The sequence below is a fragment of the Eimeria tenella genome, genomic scaffold, assembly GCF_000499545.2.
Source record: "Eimeria tenella Houghton genomic scaffold, Eth_scaff82, whole genome shotgun sequence".
Lineage (NCBI taxonomy): Eukaryota > Apicomplexa > Conoidasida > Eucoccidiorida > Eimeriidae > Eimeria > Eimeria tenella.
In genome coordinates this window covers 109,581-137,078 of record NW_013543458.1, presented here as the reverse complement: position 1 = coordinate 137,078, position 27,498 = coordinate 109,581, and the positions used below count along the sequence as shown (strand labels likewise).

At 52.7% G+C, this 27,498-nt stretch overlaps 6 protein-coding genes across 6 annotated transcripts; 3 read left to right on the top strand and 3 right to left on the bottom strand.

Annotated features, from left to right (window-relative positions):
* Positions 1-520: 520 nt before the first annotated feature.
* On the bottom strand, positions 521-2,990 carry ETH_00018285 (uncharacterized protein; the record flags this gene model as incomplete). Its single annotated transcript, XM_013378396.1, has 5 exons — positions 521-1,195; positions 1,398-1,654; positions 1,869-1,917; positions 2,058-2,134; positions 2,336-2,990. 5 exons carry the CDS (start codon positions 2,988-2,990, stop codon positions 521-523), a joined length of 1,713 nt encoding a protein of 570 aa, XP_013233850.1.
* Positions 2,991-4,914: 1,924 nt separating this feature from the next.
* ETH_00018280 (uncharacterized protein) lies at positions 4,915-9,534 on the bottom strand (the record flags this gene model as incomplete). Its single annotated transcript, XM_013378395.1, has 14 exons — positions 4,915-5,067; positions 5,309-5,411; positions 5,635-5,742; positions 5,907-6,021; positions 6,310-6,453; positions 6,590-6,671; positions 6,791-6,842; positions 6,979-7,184; positions 7,339-7,439; positions 7,606-7,705; positions 8,077-8,130; positions 8,505-8,537; positions 8,821-8,889; positions 9,229-9,534. 14 exons carry the CDS (start codon positions 9,532-9,534, stop codon positions 4,915-4,917), a joined length of 1,626 nt encoding a protein of 541 aa, XP_013233849.1.
* Positions 9,535-10,166: 632 nt separating this feature from the next.
* ETH_00018275 (iron-sulfur cluster assembly accessory domain containing protein, putative) lies at positions 10,167-11,323 on the top strand (the record flags this gene model as incomplete). Its single annotated transcript, XM_013378394.1, has 2 exons — positions 10,167-10,876; positions 11,068-11,323. 2 exons carry the CDS (start codon positions 10,167-10,169, stop codon positions 11,321-11,323), a joined length of 966 nt encoding a protein of 321 aa, XP_013233848.1.
* Positions 11,324-13,145: 1,822 nt separating this feature from the next.
* Positions 13,146-19,563, top strand: ETH_00018270 (uncharacterized protein; the record flags this gene model as incomplete). Its single annotated transcript, XM_013378393.1, has 11 exons — positions 13,146-13,877; positions 14,141-15,709; positions 15,904-15,997; positions 16,148-16,212; positions 16,364-16,455; positions 16,810-16,840; positions 16,950-17,290; positions 17,503-17,952; positions 18,287-18,751; positions 18,985-19,094; positions 19,235-19,563. 11 exons carry the CDS (start codon positions 13,146-13,148, stop codon positions 19,561-19,563), a joined length of 4,278 nt encoding a protein of 1,425 aa, XP_013233847.1.
* Positions 19,564-19,872: 309 nt separating this feature from the next.
* ETH_00018265 (uncharacterized protein) lies at positions 19,873-22,094 on the top strand (the record flags this gene model as incomplete). The annotated part of the gene is made up of 8 exons (XM_013378392.1): positions 19,873-20,018; positions 20,159-20,352; positions 20,503-20,603; positions 20,806-20,877; positions 20,985-21,065; positions 21,596-21,699; positions 21,859-21,946; positions 22,041-22,094. The coding sequence occupies 8 exons, from the start codon at positions 19,873-19,875 to the stop codon at positions 22,092-22,094; spliced, it is 840 nt and encodes a 279-aa protein (XP_013233846.1).
* A 460-nt stretch (positions 22,095-22,554) lies between these two features.
* On the bottom strand, positions 22,555-23,526 carry ETH_00018260 (WD-40 repeat-containing protein, putative; the record flags this gene model as incomplete). Its single annotated transcript, XM_013378391.1, has 1 exon — positions 22,555-23,526. The coding sequence occupies one exon, from the start codon at positions 23,524-23,526 to the stop codon at positions 22,555-22,557; it is 972 nt and encodes a 323-aa protein (XP_013233845.1).
* Between the last annotated feature and the right edge of the window lie 3,972 nt (positions 23,527-27,498).

Genomic DNA, 27,498 nt, shown 5'->3' with positions numbered 1-27,498 from the left:
AAAATGTCAAGGGCAGCAAGCGATACTCTCTGCATCTCGGCCATGTCCTTCACCCGAACAGCAGCAGCGGCCCACGCCACAAGAGCCTCACCAGAGACACCAGAGTGCTCCGCCGCCTTCCTACACGAAAGCTCCCCAGAACGCAATCCCTAGAGCCCAATCTTCGAAACCTGAACCGCCAGCCATGAATCCGGTAGGCGTATTACTTGGTGTGCTTGACTCTAAAGGTTGAACCTGTCGGCTTAATGAGAGCACCTTGGCATACGGCTCAAAAAGCCCACCTGAAAAACTGGATGGCCGCAAGGTCGTGCCCAGAAGATGCATGCGCACTCCCCAGAAGCTCCAGAAAAAAGAGACACCTCGATGGCAACAGCGGCCACGAGGTGAGCTGCTGGAGCACCAAGCTGCCCTCTCCTCGCTCCCGCAGCAGAAGGCTATTCGCTGCAGCAGCACCGGCAACAGCAAAGCTGACAGCATCACAAAAGGAGGCCTGATTAAGATGTACTGATCTAACTAAACCTTAAGGGCTTGTACCTATGACTCGCATTGTGTGGCTGAACAGCCGAGAGCCGCTCCTCCAGAGCAATTCGTTCTGCAGCAACTGCCAGCGTCTTTGTTGCTGAGCACGCATAATGCGCAGCCACTGCTGCTGCTGGCGCTGTTGTTGCCTGAGGTTACGATGCTGCTTCTCCAGCCACAACCCTCTACTCAACTGCAGAGCGTCCACTGGCCCGCTCTGCAGTTGCTGTTGTAGCAGCTTCAGCTGTGTCTCCACTTGCTCCAGCTGCTCCTCCAACTGATGCTGCATACGAGTAGCAGCCCGCTGCTGCTGCAGGAGCAGCAAACAGCAAAAGCGACGCATGATGCGCCCCACACGGTTGGGGTTCAATGCTGCATCCAGGAACTGTGTGGGGCTTTGGCGTGGAGGCACCAACAAGAAGAAGGACGTGTCGCTGCACACTAAGCAGAAGGCAGCAGTCGCACTCGCATAAAAAGTAGCTGGGTGCATGATATGGCTACGAATGCGAAACCAAGTCTCTAAAGTACTTTTGGTGGCCTCTGTTGAATCACGCTGCAGGTGGCTGCCTGCTGCTGCAGCCAAGAATCCACACAATTGCACCCAAAGGACAGGAGCAGCATCAGAAGAAGCAACAACCGCAGGACGCACTAACGGGTAGCGCTGCTTCGAAAGACCCTAGGGCAAAGGGGGACAACTGAAGAGCGCAGAGGAAGCAAAGAGCTGAACAGCGGCGGAATGCAGCCTGCGACGAAGAAGGAAACGCTGCTTCCTGTACATAGGAAAAGAAGCATCGGCAGTAGCAACATGTGACGTAAGTTCACCGTCAGGAAGAGCAAGTGTTGTGGATGTAGTATGTACCAGGTCAATGGCTGCTTACTCGCTGGTAGGCTAGGCCCACAAGGTGCCACAGAAAAGACCATGCCTCAGCGCCAGCAAACAAAGTTTGTTTCTGCAGCAGCGGAAACTGCAGGACCTGCTGCTTCTGCTTCTCCGCCGCGCCCTGCTGCCGCTCACTTGCTGCAGTTGCAAATGCAGACGTTGTCCCTTCTCTCATACCTGCTTCTGTGGCCTGTTGCTCCTGAAGGGCACCTGCTTCAGTCATTTTTTTGATTATCTTGCCTATTCGCTGCTCTTCTGTTGAAACACAGATCACACCCGAATCATTAAGCCTTAAGTCATAGACGATCAGCCCCTGTAATTACGCAGTGTGTATACAAATGCTGACAGCTGACTAAAATACTAAAACCCTCCTTGAGATCTAGAAGATGCATCGGTTGTGCCCGCAGCAGACACTACCAATGCTTCAAAAGTTGTCGCCACAGCAGTACTGCAGTGGTAGCAACTTCACCTGTGACAGCCGATTGGTCGGGGGGTCCGAAGACAGCATTAAGTGTGTCCTGCAGGAAAACGCAGTCACTCACTTTGTTACACCTGAGCCCTTCGCCCCAGCAATTGGGCTAATATGCACCCGTACAGCCACACATATCACCGCCACACGATTTACTTCAGGTCTAAGCGCTAAGCATATGAACCTCACATGGATTCTTGATGTGTCTACAGCGAGGCTGCAGAGAGCAAGGAGAACCTGCCGCTGCACTCCTCCACCTGGGAAGCCTGAGCGGAAGCTCGTGCATCACAACTTGTCAAACCCCAAATGCTGTGTCCCGACAGACTGTGCGGCGCAGTGAACGCAACACGGTGACTTAAGGAACAAACCCCCGTTCCACACGTGTCACGGTGCATCTGCACCAGTAGCAGCAGCACTGATAGGACTATCGGGAACAGAAGTGCTGCTTGAAACAGGAGTCTCCCCACCCGGATCAGCCGCGGCCATATCAAGTATGGTCTGGGATGCCTGCTCGTCGGTTGCAATACGGCTTAGCGCATGCAGCCACTGGAGGCTCCCAGGGGCCCCAGCAACTGCAGCACGCAGCTCCATTTCAAGCGGCCCCCTGTTGACGGCCCGTTTACAGAGAGACCTATGCGGCTGCGGCATCCCTAGTTCGAGTGGGCTCTCAGCACCGACGGAGGGAAAAAGCCATGAATAATCGCTAGCCGTCTTGTCTGCTGTATGAGCAGCAGCTGCAGCTGCTCCTACGCCTGCAGCTACTGTGACTGGTGTTGGATGCAACGAGGGAGGTGGAGGGCAGAGTAGAGGGACGCTGTCTGGTGTGAAGTCAGACGGTGGGACACAACCGTCACTGTCGCTGCTGCTGATGCTGCTGATGCTGCCTATGCTGCACGTGCTGCAGTGATATCTAAGCAGGGAGATATGTTGATGCATGAGCTCTGTCATCATTCGGATCTGTCGTGTCATCCGAAATGCAGTCAACGCTGCGACTGCTGCCTCGAGCTGATACGCATAAATCTCAATATCACTTCCTTTCACACGGCCGCAGCTTGAACCATGGAGAGTGCCAGTAGGATCTCTCTTGGCCCCACCCCGTCGGAATTCTCCTGTACTGCCCATGGTGGACCCCGGCTGGAATCTCCTGGACGGGTCTAGCGAAGGACCGCCGAGCTGAGACGTCAGGCAGCCACCACAGAAATCATGAACGGAACTCTCAAATGCATATTGAGACTGGGAAATGCAATTCGAAAGGTGCTGGGGGGACAACGGGAGCAAAGCAAAGAGCATGTAGAGTTCTCGGCCAGCGGAGCCCCTTTGATTAAGTTGCAGTGTTTAGCCATGGCTGGCCATCTAGCAGCTCATACAAATATGCCTATATGCAGTCAGAGCCTAGGAAAGATGCTGCTGCTGTAACGAAACCTTGCAGAACATCGAAAGGCCAGGGAACTTCGGCGTAGCTTCGGGAACGACGGTCCGCCAGTGTCTACATAAGTGATGACAGGTACATCCCCTATGTGCATAAGGAAAGCAGCGAAATATGCGGCACTAAAGCCAAGAGATCAGAAATTTGTCGAAGAAGCTCCGTAGATGAAGGGGCGAGGCCCGGAATCCTGCTAGTTGTGAGGGAGCAATGTGGCATGTGCATGTGTCGTCAGTGCCTCGTTTCACCGCGCTTGTGTACCTTTCGCCGTATTTACTTTAGAGTTGTTAGAAAATTTTTTGTACGTCTGCAGTGGAGGGTTAAGGAGGAGAAGCAAAAATGGGACACCTTACGCATATTAAGGGAGCAGACAGATCCAGCATCTGTCTGCTCTAGGTGCACGCACAACAGCAAATGCGGCAAGTGCGCACATAATGAAAATAATTATTTTCACTAAGGTATTACAATGCACTCCGCCATGATTTTGTGAGACGATCAGTACCCGCTACCGAGCGGTTTTGATGTCGAGTGCGAGGCAACAGCCCAGGTTTCATTCATACGTTCCAGCTAGTGCAAAAAAGTATTCACGCAAGCTGCCAGCTCTAAAGCTACCCTCTAGCTGCGGGCCACCTACAATGCATGCGGAGGGCGCATTGCCATTCGCTGCCCCACAGGAACAGCTGGCGGCGTCTACTGCAACCTCCAGATGTGCCGCGACGAGTAACGATGTGTAACGATATAGATAACAACGGCATTCTTCATTCAGCACCATGTTTTTGGTGCGCCAAAGGCTCCTTTCGTCTGCTACGGGCGCAATGCGACGATGGTAGTAGCGACCGTCGCTTCACTACATTTGACATCAGCTCGAAGAACCACTTGAAAAACAGGAGCAAAACAGAGTGTGCGCCGCTCATGACGCCGCTGCCTCTAGCTTTTGAGTTATAAAGCTCGTAATAGCAAGCTATGTAGTTCTACAGTAAGTAACCAGTCAACATGTGGTAGCGTAAAAGTTGGTTTACGCACAGCTAGCTAGCACGCTAGCTACTCTGACAATAGAAAGCAAAGGCCCTCAAGGCGCCGCGTTACCCAAATTTGCCGCGATGCAACAACTCTGCATTGCCAGCATTGCTATTCATGTTTCTGCCCACTTTTACCTGTCAACCGGGCACTTTTCACATCCAGAAAGCTTGGCAGCCGCTGGAAACCCGCTGTTGCCAACAGTGTGAACTCGCACAATGCAACAGGATTTCCTGACCCCGTCAAACAGCAGCAACAACGCGTACAGCCATATCCGTTCCAGTGAGCTTCAACAGCTAGTTATGACGATCATCCGCCACTGCAGGAGCTGCTGTCCCACTGCATCTCACAACTTGAAGTACCGAACTCCCGGACGGATATCAAAGGCGCTTATACGGGCCTGCCTGGCTTGAGCATTCTTCGTCTCCTCCTTCAGCAGGAACAGCACAGTGCGGCAATTGGCTAGAGCAACAGCACACCACGACCTGTAGCACTTACAGCAAGGAGGGCCGTTACGTTAGGTCCAGCAAGACATCTACTCACTACAATGAGGAAAGCCTCAGTTCTGGCAAGAGTAATGGAAAAGCTACAACACCAAAGCAGCGTTTAGTGCATCACGGCAGCAACAAGAGCTGGTACCTTCAGCAGCTGTTTGTTGGCTTTTTTGTTTGCTCTCAGTAGGCGCTGGGCCTCCTTCACAGCAGTCTTGCGTGCCTTCCTTTCCTCGGTTGTTTCCCCGCGAGGCCGATAAGTGGAGACCTAGGGTGAAAAGGCGCATTATTTGAAAGAAATAACAAAACAAACTAACACCTTCAGGAGAAATACACATAAAAAGAACAGCAGACAAGTAACTCGGGGAGAGGGCCCAGGAAAGCGAGGCACGCACAGAGTCTGACACGTAGCGGCAAGAAAACACAGGTACAAGCGTACAATCACTTCATAACACAAGCTGGAGACAAAGACATGAACTCCCAGTGCCCTTAACGGCCCGCGCCCTTGCCTCAGGGAGCTCTACGGCTGTTCCCGTTTCCTCAAGGGTTGGAGGCAGTTGTGCGCGTCGGGGCCCCTGAGGCCCCTTAACACCAAGGGGGCCTCCGCCTAGCCTGCACGGTGGACGGACAAAAGACTGGAGTACAAAACGTCAAAATGGTTTCCTGTCTCTTCGACAGCCTTAGACACACTTGGACAGTCAACACGTGGGCACACTGGACACGCTGGAGCATCTAGCACTGCAGCAGCTCCTGTAGACCCAGAATCTGTAAGTGCTGCGACATTTGGATCGGAAATGGAAGGAGATGATTAAAATCTGCGACTTGCGCTGCTTACGCGAGGTAGGGTGTCAAGGAAAGTTTAGTGGTTCTAGAGGAACCAACGATGATGGAACGCGGCTGTACTGACACCCCTGACCTTGCGCTGATAATGGTCTCTCCATCCCTGAACGGATCGCCAAGACTCACCACACAAGCGCACCAAACCCTAAACTCAAGCACCAAACTCATGACCCTGCAACTAAATCCACAATTTAAGCATCTAACATAAGCTTAGAAGCGGAAACGCGTTCTAAGCCCTGCCCTAAAGCCCTACAGGCAGACGCGCACCATGATGGTCTCGCTCGAGCAGGCAATAGCGGTTCAACATGAACTGTAGGAGCCCTCTCCTCTTCTTCTTCTTGTAGCCTGGCGAGCGCAAGGGTCTTGTCCCTTAGTTCATCGTCTAAAACATAACATAGCTGTGAAGCATGGCCCCAAAACATTTAGCAACAGCTTCTAGTAGCCTCTAGCCTCACTTTGCAGCAGTTAATCACCTCTGCTAGCCTCTGCTAGGCATATCATCAGCTGCTGATCTGCACGCAGCTTGAGACATGTACTGGATAGCCCTCCCACGAGCAACAGCTACTAAAGGCATTCAAATAGTTCAACAGAAGCTCGTGGAAATGCGTGGACACGAAAAACTTGGTTACACAAATTGTAAACACCCGCCAGACAATGTTAACCTGCGCACCAATGTCACAAAGCCGAAAATCATCGTCCTCCCGCTTTATATTGCTACTACTGTCGGCGCTGCTGCGGCTGCTGCTACTGCTGCTACTACCTCTCCGGCGTTGAGGGTGCTCTCCCCGTTTCGAGACATCCAAAGCAGGCGTTCCTGCGGCAGCCCTCACACTGCTAGCCACATATGTCCTTACTCTTCAAATGAAACCACGCAGAGGGTAAACGCATGCTCTGTGTCCCAAGTCTGCAGGGCTTTGGGGCTCTACAGCGCCTCGGGCTTGCTTGCATACGTTCTTGGGATTTCAAGAAGCTATCAAAGCACTCCTCGTAAGCAGAAAAAGAGTCGCTCTCATCCACCTCATCTGGGTCGAGCTGTACCAACACGCAAACACTAATGACTCAGTAAATCATTTGCCATGAACACTGGAAAAAAAAAGACAAGTCAAAATCCTAATACTTCCCAGGATGGAGATGTAGAGAAAAGAACACACCTCGCCGATGCACTCGTCACGGTACTCCTCCAAGAGTTGCTCAAGCCTCTGTCTGCACAAAACCGCATGACAAAACCGGGACCCTGAACCATGAAGTCTAGATCCTGGTGCGCTACTCTTGAGCAACCCCATGATGATCCTCACTGCTGCAGCGGCATTTCAAGTATGCTCTAGAGAAGTGCACTGACGCTTGCGTGTCGTCTGCGCTGGCCTCGTATGCACGCTTGTCCCTATCTGGGGTATCTATCTCCTCCTCTGGATAATCATAGGTGAGCTCCTGGGTCCCAAGATTCTCGCTATCTCTTTCTTCAGGCTCCCCAAACAAACGATCACTGATAGTCGGCGGCAGTAGCGGAGGCCTCGAGCCCCACAACAGTTCTTTCTCGTCAGGCACCTGGAACATTAAATGTCAGCCGACAGGAATAGCCCTAATGCTTGGCAAGTACCTTTTTCGGGAGATTCGCTTTCCACAATGTCGCGTGCTCTTCACCCTAATTGCAAACGTCAACCCTTCACCCTGACCATATACTGTAAACCGTGAGCCGCACCCATTGTCTTCCATCTGAGTCAGTAGCTGCAGCGGCGACAAAGTCATCTGCAATCTCCTCGTAGGCATCACAGGCTTCTAGGGCAGCCAGAACCTGGCTGGCTGCAGAATAACAGTCACAAACAGCGGTGGTTGCTATGGGGCCTTGCTGGTACTGTTGGTCTTGCGGGAAGAGGGCGCTGCTCCATTGGGTTCTATTTCCGAAGAAGCAGGTGCTCGTCAGAGCCACTCGCAAGCACTTTTTAGTTGTGGCTGCGTTTATCAGCACCTTCCTTGTCCCTCCTCATGTTTGCCTCCGCAGCCTTCTCTTCCTCAGCGATCGTTTTCTCGCCTTCTGGATGAGGCAAGAGGGTGCCGCCCCCCAAAGTCTAAGACAAATTATAGACAAACGCAGGAAGTGAAGAACCCTGAGAATGAATGAGGAGTAAATAGCAAAGCTAAAGCGGCAAACTTATATACAAGAAGGAGCACGGACACACGTGGCACGGAAAAATAAGATAGGGCAATAACTGAGAGAGGCGCTCAGTAGACACGCTAGAGAGCGTTTGAGGAAGAAAGAAAAAGCATGCAAAAGTCATGGTGCTGGACCTCAACAAACAGCAACCGACAAGATTGAAGGAAGACCGGCTCTACAACACAAAATTACACAAAATGAGCAGAGCTTGGAAATGCACAACAACGAGCACACGCAAGTATACTGCAACACGTAAATGAAAACGCATAATGGGGGACGACTCACAACCAAGTGCTGAGAGTAGTCATATCCGTCTTGAGGAAAGTAGCAATCCCCGCTCTGTAGAGTCACACAAACAAAAAGGTGCGAAAGTTCTACGGAAAGACCTGGCAGAGACAAACCCACATTTACACAGTACGATTACAGATAAGGAGTCAAAGTACCGTGCAGACACAAGGACAAGCAGTGGGGCAATACATGCGAAATGGATACACGCAGCAATAGGAAAGACAGAAACAAACAAATAATGGCCAACATGCTTAAGGTAAATTGCTAGGGAGGCGAGTTTCCCGAACTTAGCCCCTATGCCCTACACCCTAAAAATAAAACCTGCGTCCGCAATATGTCTGCGAAAAAGACTGAAGCTTGTAGTTGCCCCACAAAAGAGAACTAACGGCACGATCACGCGAAAAAAGCTGCAATCGATGACACACCAAGTCCGGTTCAATTAGTCTTCTCTGGGGAGCCTGAACAACAGAAACACGCATCGTGGGGTTTAAAGCCTTCACCACGTAACAGCTCCAGATGGCGTCATAAGTGTAGAAAGGCCCTCCCAAACGGCAGCGGGAGGCAACAGCCAGAAGGGAAGCACTGAAAGTAAAGAAAGAGACGAATAATGGAGAGTAACAGACAGTGGCAAATACTTACAGGGGACAAAAGCACAAACCTAGCGAAGAGACAGATACACAGAAACACATACACAGTGGCTCAAACAAACACAAGAAAGCAGCTAAATGTAGTTATTCTTACGACTGTTTCAGTTCCGAATTCTTGTTGATCAATCTGCTTCTGTAGGTACTCTGGAAGGGGTTGCTGTGGCTGAAGACAAATCGACAGGACACTGGATCGTACCTGGTTCATTACTTACGATGCGCAAGAACCCGTATTTTGTCTGTGTGTGAGGAATGAAAAAATGCAGAAACACGGGAAGATGAAAATGTTGGTGGTGCTGATGCATCGTTGCTGCTGCTCTATTGTCTTCTTTCCTTTGGTTCGTGTGTCCGCTGCTGGACCTTCTAAGTTGCTTTTTCTGGGGACACTGACCAGCCTGTCAAACGTGCCCACAGTTTTTAACGTAGCACCACAAAGCCTAGCGACAGGAGGCAGACTGAGGTGCAGCAGCAACGACTGCAGCAGCCATCAACGGCTGCAACTTGCCTTGCTTCTGGCATTGGGAGGTATGACCCGCTGCAACTGCATGCGAACGGATTTGGCCTCATCAGCTGCTGCTGGCCCCTGTCGCAATTGCTGCTGAGAGAGGGGCAGCAACTTGAACGTGAAATTGTTGGGGTTATTTTTTTGAAACCGAACTTTTCGGCCCTTTCCCTGCTGCTGTTGCTGTTGTTTTTGCACTGTTGCTGTTGTTGGGTCCCCTGAGTCTTTCGCTGTTACTGCTCCTGATGCATTACTTTCGGGGGCCTCAGCAGGAGGCCCCTCAGTAGTGTACGTTCCCTTCTTTGACATTTGAAGGTACTGGACTAGAGGGGAAACTCAAGCCGCTCTTGCAACGGCTCCTGAAGCAGGTACTGCTCTTGCTTTTGCCGCCTTTTTGCAGTTGCCGCGCACAACAGGAATGTCTGATGGAATCAACGGAGACAGCCGACCTCGTTGGCTGAAATATCAGGCCCAACCATCGATATTTCGAACCCGCAACAGTAAAGGCCACGGTTTCCCCTCCTCTGCGTCATCTAAGCTATCCCTCAAATAAGCTCACAGTTTTAACCACAAGAAGTACCATTTTAACGTGAAACGCTTATGAGTGGGTTACCTTTGGAACGGAGCAGTCGCAGGCGCTGCTGCTGCATGCGCCAGCAGCCGGAAGTACGTTTCTGGGTTTGTTTTATCAACGGTGGAGGGAAGTTATATTAATCACTCGAATGGAGCTTGTTTTATTTCTTCTCTCTGCGCTGGTTTAAGCAAGTGTTCTTGTCGTTTGGCAGCGGCAGGTGTAGTAGCCTGTGCGGCACCGTGGTGGCAGCGTGAGTTAATGTGAATATGGTGGGCGGGTTTGTGTCTCATTCCTGTCCTTCTGTTCCATATTTAGCAAAGCTCCGCATTGTCCAGTTATGTTTCACTTAATAGACACTCATCTGTGGATGGCTGCTGCTGTCGCTGGTGCTGCTCGCGCAGCTTCAGTAGTGGGACGGCACTCAGCTACTGCTGCTGTACCAACAAGTGTGGGATGTTGTCCTATAACTGCAACAGCCGCAGAAACCAGAGTGCTTAGAGATATCCGCCGCAGCTACGCGTCTTCTTCGGGTGAAGCTGCTGTTGGCATCTCAGTCAATACAACCTGTTGTGGAATGCTGCAGCAACAGCACCGCCTTTGCCGTGTGGCGTACAATAGTGGTAACGGAAAGAGCATCAGCACATACTTAAGGACTTTTAAAACCGTCTCACCAGCAGCTGCCGTTGAGAGGCCCCGACCTACAGAGGCCTCTTTCGTCGGCGAGGACAGTAATGTTGCAGCAGGGGCAGCAGCAGCAGCAGCGACGAATGCTGATGCTTCAGCAACAACATCTTCGGTCTTAGATGATCAGGAGAAGCTCCTCCTTCGGTGCACTGATAAGCCAAACTACAAGATTTATGCCTCACCCTCTGTCATCTCCAGGTTGCAGTACATCAAACAACGACGAAAGGGTTCTGTTGCCCCTGCAGCCGCAGGGGAGAGAACTCCTCCCGCAGAAACTCCAGCAGCTTCTGATTGCCTTGGACTCAGAGTAGCAGTTTCGGGGGGAGGATGCAGCGGCTACAAATATTCCTTTGCAGTGGTGTCGCTTGAGGAAGCAGAGCGAGACGGGGACCTGTAAATTTTAGACCCTACGCTCTTACACTCAGATCTTGAATTTTTCGCAATACGCGGTTATCAGAGAATTCGAACCTGGTGCAAACGGCATTGGACTTTTGTCTTTTTCATTAGGCTTTTGTCTTTTTCTCAGCTATCTGCAATGCAGCGGCTAAGGGTTTTAGGATTTTTCGTTGTTGTGTTTGTCTCAGGATCTTCCGGTTATCCCCCGAGGTGGCCTGCGAAGAGAAGACAAGTCTTGAGGATGGCACCATTAGTAGCACAAGCAGCGCCAGCAACGACTGGTTTGTGTGTTTTCATCCTTCCGCGTTGCGTCTGGTTGAAAGCGGCAGCTTTGTCGCATTTGAGTCCTCATTGGGCGGCTCTTCGTTCGTTTTGAAAAAAAACAAGAAGGCATCAACCACCTGCAGCTGCGGACACTCCTTTGGCATAGACATTCCCTTCTAGCTGCCTCTGGCGGTCTTCACCTACTGCGTCAGCTCCTGCTGCTAATTGTGCTGTTGGCACTGAGTTTTCCATCGAGTGATGGCTCCCATGGGGGTGGTGATGCTTCTGAAATTGCTGGAGCTTGTAGCGGGAGGTGGTGTTGCTGTTATAAGGGGCAGCGGAGGTGGTGGTGCTGCTAGTGCTGCTTTGAAGACTCGTGTTTGTGGATGGGTCGTATTGGTACAGGACACATACGGGCTTGCCTGCTGTTTGCTTCCGGGGATTTTTCGTGTACATGCCGCGCCAACTGAATCCCAAATGCTGACCGAAAATTTCTTCGGCGTGAAGCATATGCTTACACAGAAAGAGCATATGGATTGCATATGCATGTGCCACGATGGCCTATAGCGTCACTCTTTGCCGGTTCAGTTGGGGTGAAGTGTCAGCCCTTCACTGCGTGCGGCGCACAGCGGCCTAGTGCTGCCGAGGCACAAGGCGGCAGCAGCAGCTGGGGCAGCAGCTGCAGCAGAACACACATAGGCTCTGCTAATCGTGGATTGAGCCCACGGGCAGGAAAGGTGACGTCAATGCAGCAACAGTAACCCAAGGCGAAGGGTTTCGTTCCTTCTTCGAGCCAGGTAGAGGCTCTTTTTTCTCCCCTTAACGGCTCAGGTTTCTGTTTCGCTGCATTGTGCCCCCGCTGCCGGTGGGTTCGGTAAAGCCAATGAACAACGTGCAAACCCTAAATTGCCTATCTGAGTTTTCTAGAGCATCTGGCAGCTGCCGCATTGTAGTGTGCGGTTCGCAGCCATGGAACAGCCATGGGCTGTTGTATGCGCGACGCTATTGCTCAACTGCTAACGGAACGAGCTGAGGAGGCGAGGAAAGGCCAGGCATAAAAGCGTTAAGGAGCCTCTCGAAAGCGGGTCTCTGCTCAAAATATTGTGTGAATTTTGCTCCGCTCGAGGTTGGGGGGTGGCGGGTGTCCGAGTAGCCGAAATATTGCCATTTTGCGGGTAGTTGGGGAGGTAGAGAAGGCAACAAAGAGCCTCCAGCTCAAGGCTTAGTGCTGCGCATTAGTAAAATTGTGGACATACTTGAGATACACACAGGAGCATCAGCGGGGTCCGTGCTTATCTGCACAGTGGCCGTGCAAAGGAGATTGTACCTGCTCTGGTGCCTGGGGCGTCAGGCTCTTTTTAAGCCCATGCGGCCGCTGTGTTCCAGTTTAGTTCGTTTCTGAGTTTCAGTCGTAATGTAGCATCCAATTGAGTGCACCGATGCGCACGGCCGTTGCATGCGCGGATGCCGGCCAAGCAAGTTCAGAACCCTGCCTCTCAACCCTAACGTCGATTGGCAGTACTTATGGCTAGTTGTTGAGTAGGCGGGATCTGTTTACTTTTGCAGTCTGTGTGCATGCATGCTGGGGCTGAAGCCCCAGCAGCTACTGCAGTTGATGCATGCACTGTTGGAGCTGCATCGTAAAAAATATCCCACCAAACACATGAGCGCTTCCTTTGGTTCCTCGATTCTGTTGTAGTCTAGAGCCCTTGGAGGGGTTGTTTTGAGGCGATGCATTTGCATTTAGCAGCTGCTGCAGAGGCACTCGCTGCAGCAACCGCAGCAGGAACGGCTGCTCCTGCTGTTACGCTGCAGCAACATCAAATACACGGGCCTTTTTTGAAGCAGCACATATTAAAGATCTAGAGGCCCCCTCAGCGACAACATTTCCTTGTCGAACCGCCTGACCCTGAACCACCTGGTTGGTTCACAGCTGCTGTGCAGCAGCAGCGTGAGCTGCGCAGCAGCAGAACCGTAACCGCTACAGCTGTTGCAGAAGCTGATGAGTCGACCACCTGCTTCACCTGCCGCTGTGGCAGGTCCAGGGCAGGGGAACTGCGGGTGCCCCCAGCTGTCCTACCCCACGAATGAAGATATGCAAATAGCCCGTAGCAGTTTCTTACAGCTGGCCGCGGCACTGGAAGCAGCTGCAAGAGGCAAGAGTCTCAGCAGTTCTGTGGAGGCGCTCAGGTGGTCACTTAGGGGGCTGCAAGACGTGGGAAAGTTGTTGCTGTTGCTGCTGCAGCAGCAACAACGCTGCAGGACACTCCTTTCGCACTCAGTTTGGCCCGCAGCTGCAGAGAAAGTTTCTGCTGCATGTAGAAGCTATACTGAGGAATTTCTGCCTCAGATGCTACTTCTGCACACCGTGGAGACTCAGTTGCAGGAGCAGGAACCGCAGCAGCAGCAACACACACTGCAGCAACAGATGTTACAGCTGGCAAGGGAACTGCAGCTGCTGCAACTCAGCTTTATGCACAATCTGTTGGAGCAGGAACCAACCGCAGCGCCTGTCTGTGCTACGCCCATCGCCATGATCCTTAGCATGCACAGTGACGTGTGGTATACCGGCGCCAGCTCCATTACCAGCGACGCCGACAGCAACACCAAAAGCTTACAGCTAAATGTAGTGATAGCAACTTTTGACTTGTTGCAGAAGTGCGGGGCAACCCTGTTGCAGGAGACCCTTGCTGCATCAGGCCGACTCAGCAGCAGGGGGACGGCCGCAGTGGCGGTAAGTGTGCAGCTTCTGCCTAAGCGTAACCCATAGCCCCCAAGCCCCGTCACAGTTTCCTTTGTTGCCGTCTAGTCAAAAGCTAGGGCTGTTGATACGTTAGCAGCAGCTGTTTCCGTGCATACAAATCAGGCGCAAAGAAGCCGTCAATGCTGAGTCCATGTTGGACCAACGCAGCCCCGGAGTTCACCCGTCTTCCTGCCGCAGTCAAATTGGCACCATGTCGAGGTTTGCTGCTGCTGCTGCTGCTTTCGTCGCTGCAGGACTACATAGGCGGCGCAGCCGCATGCACCCGGGGCTTTGCAGCACTCAGCAGCATCCGTTCTCATGTCCACGAAGCCCTTGTGCGCTTGCCGCTGCTTCTGGCCCCCGCTGACACTTGTGGAGTCCCAGAAGGGCAGCAGCAACAGGACCAGGACAGGCGGGCTGCTGCGGCGCGGTGTATGCGCAGCTGCTTGTCTGTTCTTGCTTCTTGGGCTGAGGTACTCCACTCGCTTGCGGAGGACCCTGGATTTGCTGCTTCAGCCAGTAGAGGCCAGCAGCAGCCACAACACGCATTGCTGCTGCAGCCGGAAGCAGCCCATGCAGAGCAGCTACTGCGGCACACTGCAGCGGCATGGGAAGAAGCTGATACTCAGCTTCTGCTGAAGTTGCTGCTGCAACCACCACACATTCATACGGAGACTCCTGCCACAACACCAGTTGCACTAAAAGATAAGCGTGTCCACGTGGGTGGTGCTGCGGCCTCAGCAGCCGCAGCAGCGTCTGCAGTCTCATCAACAGCAAGAGGAAAGGCGCTTGTGAACCCCCTCGTGTACGGCGAGGTGCTGCAGACGGCTATTTGGATATGCTGTCGTTTGCCACGGCGGCTGTGCTTCTTTCTGCAGCCTCTTATTCAAATTGCGGACGTGCTTCGAGGGTTTCACCAACAAGTCGTAGATGCTGCTGCTGCAGAAGACAATGAAGACGCGGACTCCTCCACAACAACAGATATCGCTGTTGCCGGGGGCACTGGCTGCGGGGTCCGCTGCGTCGCCACAGCTGCAGCAGTTTGTGGTGGCTCTGCTGCAGTGCATGCTCTGCTGCTGTTGCTGCAGCGAGAGGGCCTGCGGCTGCTAGCGTCTCCCCGGTGTTCTCCGGCCGCAGCTCTGCTGCTTTTAGATGCAGCCGGTAGACGGGCTCCTGCCCGTTTTCTGCAGCGGGAAGCGAACGCCAAGTTTCAGTCCATGTGGGCAAGTACGCGGCGGAGCAGTAGCGGGAGTTGCAGCAGCCCGCCGCTTGAGGAGACCGCTGCTGAGATGAGCCTTCCAAAAAAGCGACGCATCGTAGAAGCCAGCAGCGACAGCAGCAGCAGTGCCAGTAACGGCAGTGCAGCACAAGAGAAAGAGGAACGAATTTCCGCAGCTGCTGCAGCAGAGAGTGTTGCTGCAGCGTCTGCTGATGCTGCGGCTGCGTCCCGCGTGCTGCTCGTAGCAGAGACAGATGCGGGAGCATGGCGGTCTCATGAACAGCAAGTGGACGCCACTTCGTTGTTGCTGGATCTGTACAACCCGCAGCGCCTCACAGCTATCCTGATACAAGGACTGCAGCGAGGCAGCACCAGCAGCAACGGCCGCGGCGGGAGTAGCAGCGGCAGCCTAGCTGCAACGACGCGCGCGTGCGCGCCTGCAGTGGAATTGCTGCGTGCAGCAGAGGCGAGACTTCAAGTGGGAGACAACAGGCGCAGCAACGATGGCGCACCAATGCGGGCCTCTTTTGGGGAAGTTCAGCATTCACTGCCAGCCCTTTTTGAACTTCAGGATGTGCAGGAAGAACCAACAGGCTGCAGTACAGTACGTTCATGGAGGCTGGAGTGCCGTGCTGTGAAGCTTCACAACCTAAGTGACTACTTACACTTCAAGTTGAAAGTGAATCAGCAGCGATGCAGCAACGACGCCAGCAGTGCGAGCAGCTAAGACAGAGGTTACGGCAGCTACTGGCCCCGATGCCTCCATAGGTCAAGCTGTTGCCGCTGCTGTTGCTGCAGAAAACGGACGAAAGCAGTCTGGCTACTTCTTTCGCGCCACGGCTGTCTGCGTCTCCAGAGGCCTACATGGAGTTGCTTGCTGCGCAGGTGCTTGGTAAGCTGTTTTGCTTCCACTACTGCTGTTGGAGCAGTAGTAGTCGCTGCTGCGGCAGAAGAATTGGTTTTAATGGTTTCTCCGCACTCGCCGATCCTGCTACTGCGAAGGCGAATGTTTGCGCTACTATTTTGGGTCTGTTCCCCGTAGGCGGCCCCCTTCCGGAGTGTCTTCCCGGCAGCAATGCGTATGCAGACCGTCTTTTATTCTTGCAGGTGAGGTATTGAGGTGATATTCGTGCCTTAGGAGGCCTGTGTCTGCTATGTCGTCCTGATGAGCCACTGAGGACGCTGCCTTTACGGCATGCGACATCTGTGGCATTTCGCTCATTTGCTGTTTCCGCTGCTGCTTTTGTCGTTCTTGCAGTGGCGGCAGCAAATTTTCTTGCGGCTGGCCGAGCGGATGGCAGAGCCTATGAAGGATGCTTTGTTGCTTAGGGCCGTCAGAGCGATTTTCAAGTGGGTGTTGCACCTGCTGTCTGCAGTTGGCTGGTTTCGCAACCATTGTTTCCTGTGTCTGCCTTCGCTGCATTTCGTTATTAAATTTCTCCTGCGGAATGCTTCTTGCGAAGTGCTTGCTGCTGCTCTGCTCATTGTCGCTGTGCTGGTGCGGCTGAATTGCTAGTGTGTTTATCCAGTATGTTGCACAAAGTCTCCTTTCTAGCGTACTGCTGGATTGGTTGTCCCTGTTTGCTTGTGAGCTCGTCTCCGTTTATTTACATGCCGCACCTGGCTTCTAATCCTATTCTCTCGGGATGAAGCTCTAGGGTTTCAGGGTTGCAAAGCTTTTTCTGTGTGGTCGCCGGTTCTCAGGAATGAAGAGGCTTTACAGGTGTCTCCTCAGGTAGGCAGCTGCTGTGTGCTGTGCGTTTTCCCATGTGATTGCTGCATTAGCAGAAGCCAGTGCAGTGATTGTTCCCATGTCGACGTACGCTGCTGTGTTGCCGCTGCAGGAGACCAGCGGCAGCACGCCCTTGTTCGTGCTTCAAGCAAAGCTGGCACTGTCTCTCGATCTTCTATTTTTTATCTCAAGCCGCAGCTGTAGCAATTACATTAAACAACGGCAGTTGCGACTTTCACAAGCTGCATCAGAATTAGGGGCGGCAGCAACAACAGACGCGCAGCCTACCCTAACGCTTGCGCTTATAGGGAAATTGCCAGAAGCCGTAGAAGGGTGGCACCCCTGGAGGTTTCTCGTAAAGGGTTCCTGGGTTACCTCAACATTCACAACTTATGAGAAGGCCTTCGCGGAATGCCTGTCCATGGCCTACTGCCAGGAGCTCTTGGATGACACGTAAGACAAATTGGGCTTTCATAGCTGCTCGTAGTGCTGCTGCTGCTTACATCATTCTCAGGCGCTCCCTCTTTGTCGAATGTCGCTGTCAATGCTACAGCCATAGAGGCAGGCTGCTTCTGCTGATGCAGTGGTCATTACTTTGACACAGGGAGTCGTGGTTGCTGCTATAGGCGCATCTCTTGCTGCTGTGACTGTTGGTTCTTCTGTAGGGCGTTGCGAGCTGCATACAGTCAGCTCATGGGTCGCTTTCTCGTGGCCTCGCCGCTCGTGCCTCCCTCAGTTTTTGCGTTCCTTGCGTGGCTGGCAGACGGAGAGCCACCGGCAGCAGCTGCTGCTGCTGCAGATGCAGCCGGAGCGGCAACTGCTCCAACAGCAGCGTCAGCTAGTTTACATGAGCAACAGAACCAGTCGCTCAGCGTGCAAGCACACGGCGAAGCTGGAATAGCAAATGTGGACGATAGTGCGATGCAGGTCTGCACAGTTCAGCCTGAACACCGTGGGCAGCAGCCACAAATGCAGCTGTTTGCTGCAGCGGATTTGGTTGCTGCATGCGGTCTCAGTGAGAGCCGCAGCGCCAAGGCCTTGGCCAACGATAGGCGGCTTGTAGTCGCTGCTCTTTCACAAATCATTAGGAGAAAAAACGCACCGTTGTCTCGGAGGTAAATTTCTGTCCTAAGCGTAAAACCCTTGACCAAAATCATGAATGCTCAGATTCCCCCATTGAAAATGCTTCACAAGTTGGAAAGTTTAGGCCCTTGTGTATGTCACAAGTTGGAGTGAGAGAAAGGAAAGTAATACGAGACATCAATTCTTACTGCAGATCTGGAGAGAATACAGAGCAACACCGTTCGCGGGACTCCAGGGTCTTTGGTTCCTGCCACGGTCGCTGCCTCATCTGAAGCTACTACATTTAAGATTTTTGCATTTCTTGCTAGCAATCTCTTCATGCTGCTAAATTTATTTCTGTCGCTTCACTGGTTGCTGTGGGTGCAGAACTGCGTTTACGCTGCTCATGCGCCTTTGCCATGTGGGCTCTGTGGGCTGCCGGCGTCTCTTCTCCCGCCTCTTCGCCTCCGTGAAGGGCACATACACTCCGCCAGCCGATAGCTGGAAGCAGCAAACAATTAAAGATCTCCTTTTGCGCCACAAAGTCCCAGACGCAGCACCATCAACAGTAGTAACGCAGGGCAGCGACTCCCAAATTAGTGTGAGAGCCCCCCAAGGGGCCCCCTTGTGGCAGATGCCAGCGCGTTTGCTGCAGCAGAGCGGTTTGAAGGTGCTACAGGAGCCGGAACTTCACCAGGGGGATGTAGCAGCCACTGCTGCAGCTGCTGCCTCTGCTGCATCAGCGGAAGGGGCTTCAGAGGGTGCACTATCCTCTGTCGAGCTGCAGGGCTGGGGGTCGCCGGAATACTTTTCCGGCCGCTGGGTTGAGGAAGTGGCTTCCCTTGTCTTTGCGTAAGAGTACACTGCTTGAGGCTTCTGGCTGAGCGCTTGTTGAGCCTTTTTCCGTTGACGTGTTTGCCAAGTGCTTAGCGCAGTCCATAACGGCTCTAAGCGCATCTATTGAACAACGATGCGCCGGAGTGCCGCGCGTACTCTCGTGCTTCTAACGATAAATCTGGACAGAGCTAAACATGCGTTATTTTTCTGCTGCTGCCTCTTTCTGCATCTGTCGTTGGTGTTCGCAGCTCAGCTGGAGGACCAGGATCGGTGGAGGCGCTCCTGGGCCTTATGCGCATCAGCGCTTTCCCTGCTGCTGTTGCCTCAACGCTGCTGCGGGAAATATCTACTGTTGCTGGTAGGGGTGATGGGTTGCTGGCGCAGTTGTTGTTGTCGCCTTTGTTGCTGGCGGTGTTTGCTCATGCTCTATGCCTTGGTATTGTGGGTCCCGCGGCACGACTCTGTGCGGTCCTGCCTATTATATCTTCTCTGCCTCAGATGCCGGGGAAGCGGCTGCTGCAGCTGCAGTAGAAGCAGCAACTGCTGCTACTGCAAGAGAGACAATAGAGCCACCGGATCGCGATACATCGGCTGCCGCGGAGGGAGAAGATGCAACAGATGCCACAGCAGCCTCTGCAGCACTCGCCACGGCACTAAAGGCGAAAGCTGCAGCAGCAGCTGCCGCCTTCGACATGCGCAGCAGTGTCTTTGCAGTTATAGCAGCACGGAATCCCTTTCTGCTGCACCTGCTGCTCCGCGTTGCTCTGTCTTGTTCAGACAGTGAAGCGCTACAACGTCATGAACAGCTGTTGCTACAGGAAAGTTGAACGAAAACAACAGTGACAATGCAATTTAACAGATGAATTAACAGTTGACGTGGCAAACTCATTCAATAAAGCAACAGCGTGCGTTTTCTGGTCCGCAGATTATAAAGCAAATAAATGATCTTCATCACCAGGTGTATCCGCAGCTGATCGAAGTGAGGCTGCAGCAGTATGCGCTATGTCTACTCAGCATCAGCAAAAATAATGCCGTGCTCAGCATATGCAGCAACAACAGTGGCACGAACGTTTTGTCCTCATGTGATTTTGCCATTGCAGCTTCACCTGCCTGAACAAAGGCCATTGCTGCTGACAATGTTGCAGCATCTAGCTGCAGCAACAGCAGTAGCTCAGCAAAATGGGGAAAATCTGCCTGTGCGACTGCTGGAGGCTACTTGGGCTGTTTTCAAGGCCGACAAGAACTTTTCGTTGGTAGCGCCAATGGTTCGATTCTTCACTCGGTCCGTTATGCTGGCCTTCCTGCAGGGGTGGCTGCTGCTGTCTGAGATTCGTCCACTCTGTTGTTCAATGGATTTCAGATTCTATTGTTGTCACAGCACTGCCTGGCCTTGTTGGATGCTATTCTGTTTTCGCTTTGCAGGGAACAATGCCACGTGTACATACAGCAGCTGCTGCTTTCTTCCGAGGACATGTCCCTCGTGTCTTCAGTTTTTGCTGATCTTATGCGTTCTCGCTATAAACTGAGGCAGCAGAAGCAGCAGCAGCGCCTCCAGGAATATGGCATTTCCCCAGAAGATCTGCTGCTGTGTACATACATGCTGCCGTGCCCTAGTGGTTAGTTCTATCTACTGCAGCAGTGGCAGCTTCTGCGCGCTTTTGCGTGGAAAGGTCTAGCGAGAGCCACAGCAGCGGCGTGAGCCAAAGCAGAATGAACAGCGAGAACAACTGTTGTCAAACGTGTTGCTTTCGCGTGTCTGCACACAGTGGCTGAGAGGAGGAGACAAGCGGCAGCACTCGATGTTTGCCTGGGGCTAACAGGGGCCCTTCCAACATCCCCGACCTCTGAAGAGCTCCTGCCAGTCCATGTGAGCACCTGTAAATCTGGCGATTGGCTTGTGCAGATTTTCTGGCTGGGGATAGTTTAATTTCAAGTTACACAGTTAACTAGCTAACGAGCTGATGTCTGCAGGCTGTGGCGCTTGCTATTTTTGTAGCTAGCGTGGACGTGGGTGACCCTGGGATTGACGCTTTGTCCTGCTGACACCTGTGCTTGTGCGTTCGCTGTAGGCTGTCGCTGCAGTTTGTCAGCGGCTGTCAGAAGACTCGGAAACGCCGCTACAGCCCGTCTTTGGACGCCTAGTAAGGCTTTGTCGGCACAACTGGTGGTACAGGTCGTATATTGTAGAACAATGGGGAACATTGGTTAAGCTGTGCTGGTGGTGCTGCTGTTGCTGCTGCTGCTGCAGCTTTGTCGGGCAGCGCAGCATCTGCCGTCCCTCGGAGAGTTCCTGTCGTCGGTTGTGTTTCCTGCTCTTATAGCCAGAGAGGTGAGTTATCAATAGAGCTCAACGTGACAACAAACACTCAAAAAACGGTTCAAGAAGGGGCTACAGTTTGAGTAAAACCGTTTACACGTCACACAGACTGGAAACAGCGAGGCACGCGGCAGGAACAAAGAGCAAAACAACACATTGCAAATATGGGGGCAAAGGCGGGTTGCCGGGCGTAAACGCCGAAAGAGGCAGCAAGATACCAGTGTGAAGCAGCAGCCGCAGGAGGGAGGGTGATAAAAGCTACCGTGGGACACCGACAGCAGCAACCTGCAAGTGGCTTTAGGGGCCGTCAGCAGACACAGGGCTTAGGTAGCAACCTGATAGGCAGCTGTTCGGTTATGAGCGTGTTGAGACTGCTTGCATCGGCAGTTTCCATGCCTTAAGATGTCCATTCAGCTGACAGAGATTCTGTCCGCCTCGACATACCAGGATAGTATGTCCAGCAGCACATGGACTATTGCTGGGTCGCGGCTGCGCGGTCAAAAGCAATAAGGACAGCTGCTGTTTATTTACTTTGCTTTCAGGCATGGCAGTCTCAGTCACTCTGGAAAGGGGTCAGTATTGCAGTAGGAGCCCTCTGGCCGTCGCACAGCGAGACGCTGCTGCAGCACATTCTCAGATTGCCTCAGTAAGATTGCATCCAGCAGCTGCAATGTTGCTTATGCTCGTCTTTTTTTGGCCGACACTTTTTGCGCTCGTTCGTGCCGCGGCATAATCATTGTAGCAAGGTGCGTTGAAACGTACTGATGCTGCTGCTGCGGATGTGGTTGGTCTTGCATGCGTGCAGGGAGGCAGGGAAGCCGCTGCTGCAACAACTGCAGCAAAGACTGCCGATAACAGCGGAATTATCGGCTTTGCTTGCGCAAGACCCCACGGTACGGAGCGTACGCTGTTTGTTGCTGCTGGTCCCGTACCGTAGAGTGACGGCGGCGCGGACTGTGGAGATGGGTCATCTGCGTATGCATGCAGGCTCGGCAGCACTGCCCTCCGTACCTACAGGTCTTGTTGGGTCTAGCGACTTAGACTGGTACTTCGAAGTGACAGAATTACCTGGTGCTGCGCAGGCAGCTACAGCAGTAGCAGCAGCGTGTTCCTTGTATCTTTCAAGGGACGCAGAAAGACCAGGCCTTTCTGAGTCAGGAACAGGTCTCGCTGCTGCTGCCCTTGCTGCAGCAGCGATGTTGGCGTAGTTGGTATAACTGCAAGCAGCAGACTGCAGGTGTTTTTCGATTGGAGCAGTTGTGTTAAGGTCAAAACACCCACAGAAAGCCGAAATCGATGCTTCAAAGCGTTTCAAAAAAAAATAGTCAAGGGCCCCCTCTGCCGATAGTGCTTCTCGCGCAGCTTGAGTGAAAGCCGCTGCCGCATCACCTTTCCAGTTACTTCCCACTCATAACTCGGCCTCCCGAAGGGCAGCAGTCCGGGAAGCCTGTTTTTCGAACGCCTCTAAGGGCGGCCCTAGACTCGTTGTCTGGGGCCTCGCTCAGTTCACATAATTTACCTGTGCAGTCTGACAAAACACCAGCTCTGCGGGTTGCCACAACTGCACTTTGTTGTCAAAGGACACGCTTGCCCCAAGCAACGACTGTCTTAGGTGGTACACGCTGCTGCTGCTACTGCCGCTGCTGTTCGGTGGGGGCACCCGCGCCGTCCGCCAGCAAAAGTCCGTAATGGGGGCTGAGTGTCCCGCATGAACAAACAGGAGCCCCGGCGGCCCCTTTGAATTGCCTCTCAAAGTCTCACTTGTCGAACCATCTGCTTGCATTTTATCTTCTTGCTGCTGATCTAGATTCCGTTGCTGTTTACCACTCGCGGCAACGACATCCCAAAGTGCCACAGTGCCATCCTCGGCAGCCGCTCCAAGCAAGAAAGCGAAGTCGGGGTGGAAATGCACGGTGTTGATTGAAGCCCCCTGTGTAGTGCGGCCTTCTTGCATGGGTCCCACGGACAGAGACAGGAAAGACCTGCGGAGACAACGAGTGTCGAACAATGACACTGTCCCAGAGGAGTCCCCAATAGCGAACACACAAGGTTCTTGAGGGCTCCACGAGACTGCATTTGCCGCAGCTTCCGCTGCTGCCGTTGCGGCAACGGCCGTCTCCTGCCGCCAATCCATGAGCAAACAGCTGCTGTCCTCAGCAGCAATAACTGCGAGTTCTGGGTGATGCGGGTGTAGCTCCACGTCATTTAAGCGTGCACTCGCATTTCCCTTCTCCCTTGGGCGGCACAGCCTAACTGGGGACATCTGAAGTGTCTTACCGGCCAGCTGTACCCCGTCAGGTGCAACATCGCCGGGTCTTATCCCGCCTTTGCTGCTGCTGCTGGCGTTGCTGGTACTGCCGACGTCCCACAAACAGCAAACGCCCTCGCAGTCCACAGAGACGAGACGATTTTTGTCGGCCGCGCTCCAGGCTAGACCCTCGACAGAAGCCTCCCCGTGCCCCAGAAGAGCCATCTGTGGCTTGGCCACGTTCAAGCTACCCCCGGGAGAACTCCCCGTTGTCGCAGCAGCCGCGGCAGCCTGGGTTGGAGGAGATGGAAAGGACGGGTGTTTGCTGTAATCCCAGAACAACACTAACCCGTCAGGAGTGCAAGATGCAATATGCAGAGGGTTAAGAGGACGCAAACGCGCCCGGGAAACATTTCCAGGGTGTACGAGAAGCGCCTTCACTTCTAAAGGTGCTGGGCTTCCTGGCGGGGGCCCGCCACCACGGGTGCATTTGCTGCGAGGCGCAGTAAAGCCTGCGATATAAACGGCAGACAGGACGCAGGAGCAGCAGTAGAACAGAGAAACATAATAAATCGTTTCTTCCCGCGCACAATGCACAGCGCAGCAGGCGCAACAGTGAATGCCTCATTCTAAAGGCGACTAGCATGCAAGGGTAGAAACAATTGCAACGATACGGATAAGTGTACGCATAAACTTCGCAGAACAAGCAAAAATGGCAGGATTGCGATGGGAGCACAAATGTTCGCAGCAGCCGCATAATCAGTAATGACAGAGGCGTGCCTGAATAAGTCTCGCAAATTATAGGATCAACCTCCAGGGACGGCTGAGGCACCCTGGCCTCCGCTTGCACCAAATAATTCTGCTCGCTACCATCTGTGGCAGTTCCCAAAAGCAGTCTCACAGCACCAGACGAGGATGACGCCTGCGCTGGTGGGAAGCACTCAACCTGAAGCAGCAGCAAGGGCACTAGCTACAGCCGCAAAATGGCGTCATCATCATAGCAAGCCAAAAATGTAACCGTAAAACCAAACAGCGAAGGCCTCTTCTTCTAGAGCTGTGCTGCTGCTGAAGCTCCAGAACTTTTTTCATGATGCAACATTGTGTGCACCCCGACGACGCTAACGCCTTTAAAGCGCTGATTCCATGCATGGCACAGAAATGCAAACCACGGATCCGATTTCTAAGGCCTTACTGTCATAGAGGGCCAGTCAAATTTGTGACTCAAGATTGTGTCATAGAAAAAGGGGGCGTTCTTTCTCCACACTAGGTGCCTCTCCTCCATATGCTGATCCAAGCAACTGTTGGAGCATGAGGAGCTTTCCGGAGTAATAACGCCTGTGTTACAGCTATTGCTCGTGCTGAAGCACCTGCAGCTACTGTCGTTGCACCTGCAACTACCGTTGCTGCAGCCGCAGTTACCGGTAGGCGGCATTGCCGCCTGCACCACGGGCGAGAGCATTCCCACGGAGATGTTGTCTCTGGGGGCTACTTCCTCTACTTTTGCGTCAACCACGCGGCTCGTCACGCATGTAACAAGAAATATGGGTTATATTTCTTTAGAAGGGGAGAAGATCACCAGACACTTCAAGGAACGAAGCTGCGACACCTTAGGTAACTGCTTGCTGGTGGAGTGTTCCCTTAGCTTCCAGAGGAGAGTCAAGACACACAGTAGGATTACATATTCACTCAAAATCAAGCCTGGTACGGGGCAGTTGTACCGATTCCGGTATAAGCAATGTTGCGAAACACAAATAGCAGCTTTTGGGGCTGCATGAGCTTACCACCATGGGGCTGCCACTGGTATGCGCTGAAAGCCCCAGTACTATCCACGTCTATGATGAATGAATTTTTCACAATACGTCTGCTCTATCCAGTGGATAATTAACGTTTTCTTGGTGTGGTGAAGCTACTGGTTGAGTAGCTTTGGCCTCTCGAGGGGTATTGCATAACAGTAGTGTTAACGTTCACTCTGCTACAGGCGGCTCTCTGCGATACTGTAAATGCTGCAGGATCTACTTCAAAATTCTTATACGTTGAGATACATGAAATCCTGGGGTATTCTCAGAAAGTACAGTCGGGTGCATGCAACTAGAAAATGATGGCGCAGTTGGTGCAGGCCGTGTGTTGTCTTCGTAGCGGCGCACTTCCAACCTTCAGCAAACGGCATAATGAATATCATTTAATTTAGGCGACATTACTGATTAGCCGGGTACACCAGCGATCCCTTTTTTCCATGGATCTCGCTTCATGTTGAGGAGGCGGCACTCAGTTGTGTCCTCCTTTCGTTCTGGGGCCTTTTGTTCGTGGACGCGGTGCGAACTGGTTTGACCTATTTTCACTAGTTTATATGCTGGAACATAGTGAACAGGTAAATGCTGAGAACGCTTTTGCTTCTTCGCTATGGAACACGTGATGTGGATGACAGTCTCAGAATGTTGAGATATGGGCATATAAAGCAAGAAGTACGGGGCTTTCATACGTCGGCTGGATGTGTCTCCCCAGAAAGAAAAGCGCTTCGGCTTACTCACGGGCCCTTTGCCTGGAGCACGCGCATCGGCTTGGTGAGTACCGTCCCCATCCAGGAATACGAGAACGGCGTCAGTAGTTGCAGAGTGGAAACAACTCTAAAAGGGCAAAGTGTCTCTTTCTATTTTGACCGTTAGAATAAGGGCCACCTGACGCTTGAGAGTGCCAAGTCAGTCAATGTATATCCTAGTAGCAGGCAATTCGTCCAAGCGTGCGTTAACCGATGGGATCCTGAGGCAGAGCAGAATATGTAATGCTGTGGGAAAGAGCGCGTCTAGATTAGAATACTTTGGATGGTGAGACAACGCTTCTGCTACCTGGTGTCGCGCGCCTCGTAAGTGGGCAATGGTGATATGCGGGGAAATCTAGCCAACGAGCCACGGAATGTTTGAAACATACTGAGCGGGTGAAAATGAGGTTAAAATGATGTTCCGCGTATGCTGAAGGCTTGGCACTGCGAATTAATGACTGAACCGCAAGTTTCTGGTGAGCGGGATTCATGACGTTTCTTTTCTCACATTAGTTCCTTTCGTATCACGTAACAGGAAGCATCAATATGTAACTTTATCAACTCTGGCTTTCGGAGGTCGGTAGAGTGGTGTAATCAATCAGAAGCTGCTTCAGTCGTTATAGGGATACAGTGGGAAGCTCCCTCCCTTAGGAGAAAGTACCCTGGAGAGTGAAATGGACATGGCTGGGGCACCCTTGAGGGTACAAGGCATAACTTGATACTTGAATACCCCCACGGAACGGAAGGCCATCCTCCAGCGATCTTCTATAGCCATACGTATCTGATGGAATCCTGTTTCAAGGTCCAGAGTGGAAAAATACTTGGCGCCTCCCTGCATCTCCAGAAAGGTCTGAACAGAAGGTAGTAGAAACTCAGGGGCTATCGTAAGGGCATTCACAGCCGAGTAATTGACAACCATACGCATCTTCCGCTCCCCTTCATCGTGTTTTTCCACCATAATCGTAGGAGACCAGATGGGCGAACACGATGGTCCCATCCATCTATTGTCCAAAAATTTAGCTATCTCCTGACTGTGGAATTTAAGCTGATCTGGTGCCATACGGCAAATTGCATATTTCGCCGAAAGTCTTTCAGGTGTAGGTAATACATGATCACGAGGGCGTTTTGGCGCTAATCCATTAGGCAATTTGTCGGGAAAGACCGCCCGATACTCCCGCAGCACCTCAAAGGGGATATCCTGTGCCCGTGTCGACTTTATCCAATTGTGGCATTGTGTGTGCGCTAATTTAGCCGTAGGCCATGGAGACTCTCCTTATCACCCGCTGCCTTTGAGACAGCGGATACCAGAAGACTGCCCCAGCCGTAGGACCTGGGGCGGCTTCTGATCAACGTGCAGCACAGCGCCTCTTGCCATTCTTCTGGTAACCTCAGTGCCACCAACGAACGATTTTGTGGCAAAGCCGGTAGGACATGCAAACCTTGCAATGGTGCCCTAAGACTCTTTGTGCCAGCATTTGCCTGGTGAACGAGCGACACTATCCGTACCTTCTCCTTTGACTTCGCATGGGACTTATCTTTTGGATGGTAGGCGCAAAAATATGGCGGCCTCTTCCGAGGACATGCCCGCCACTTGCTTGGCCAATATCTCACAGGCTTGCTCGGCAGGGGTTCTTGGGTGTACTACGATAGGGCTGTCTCCC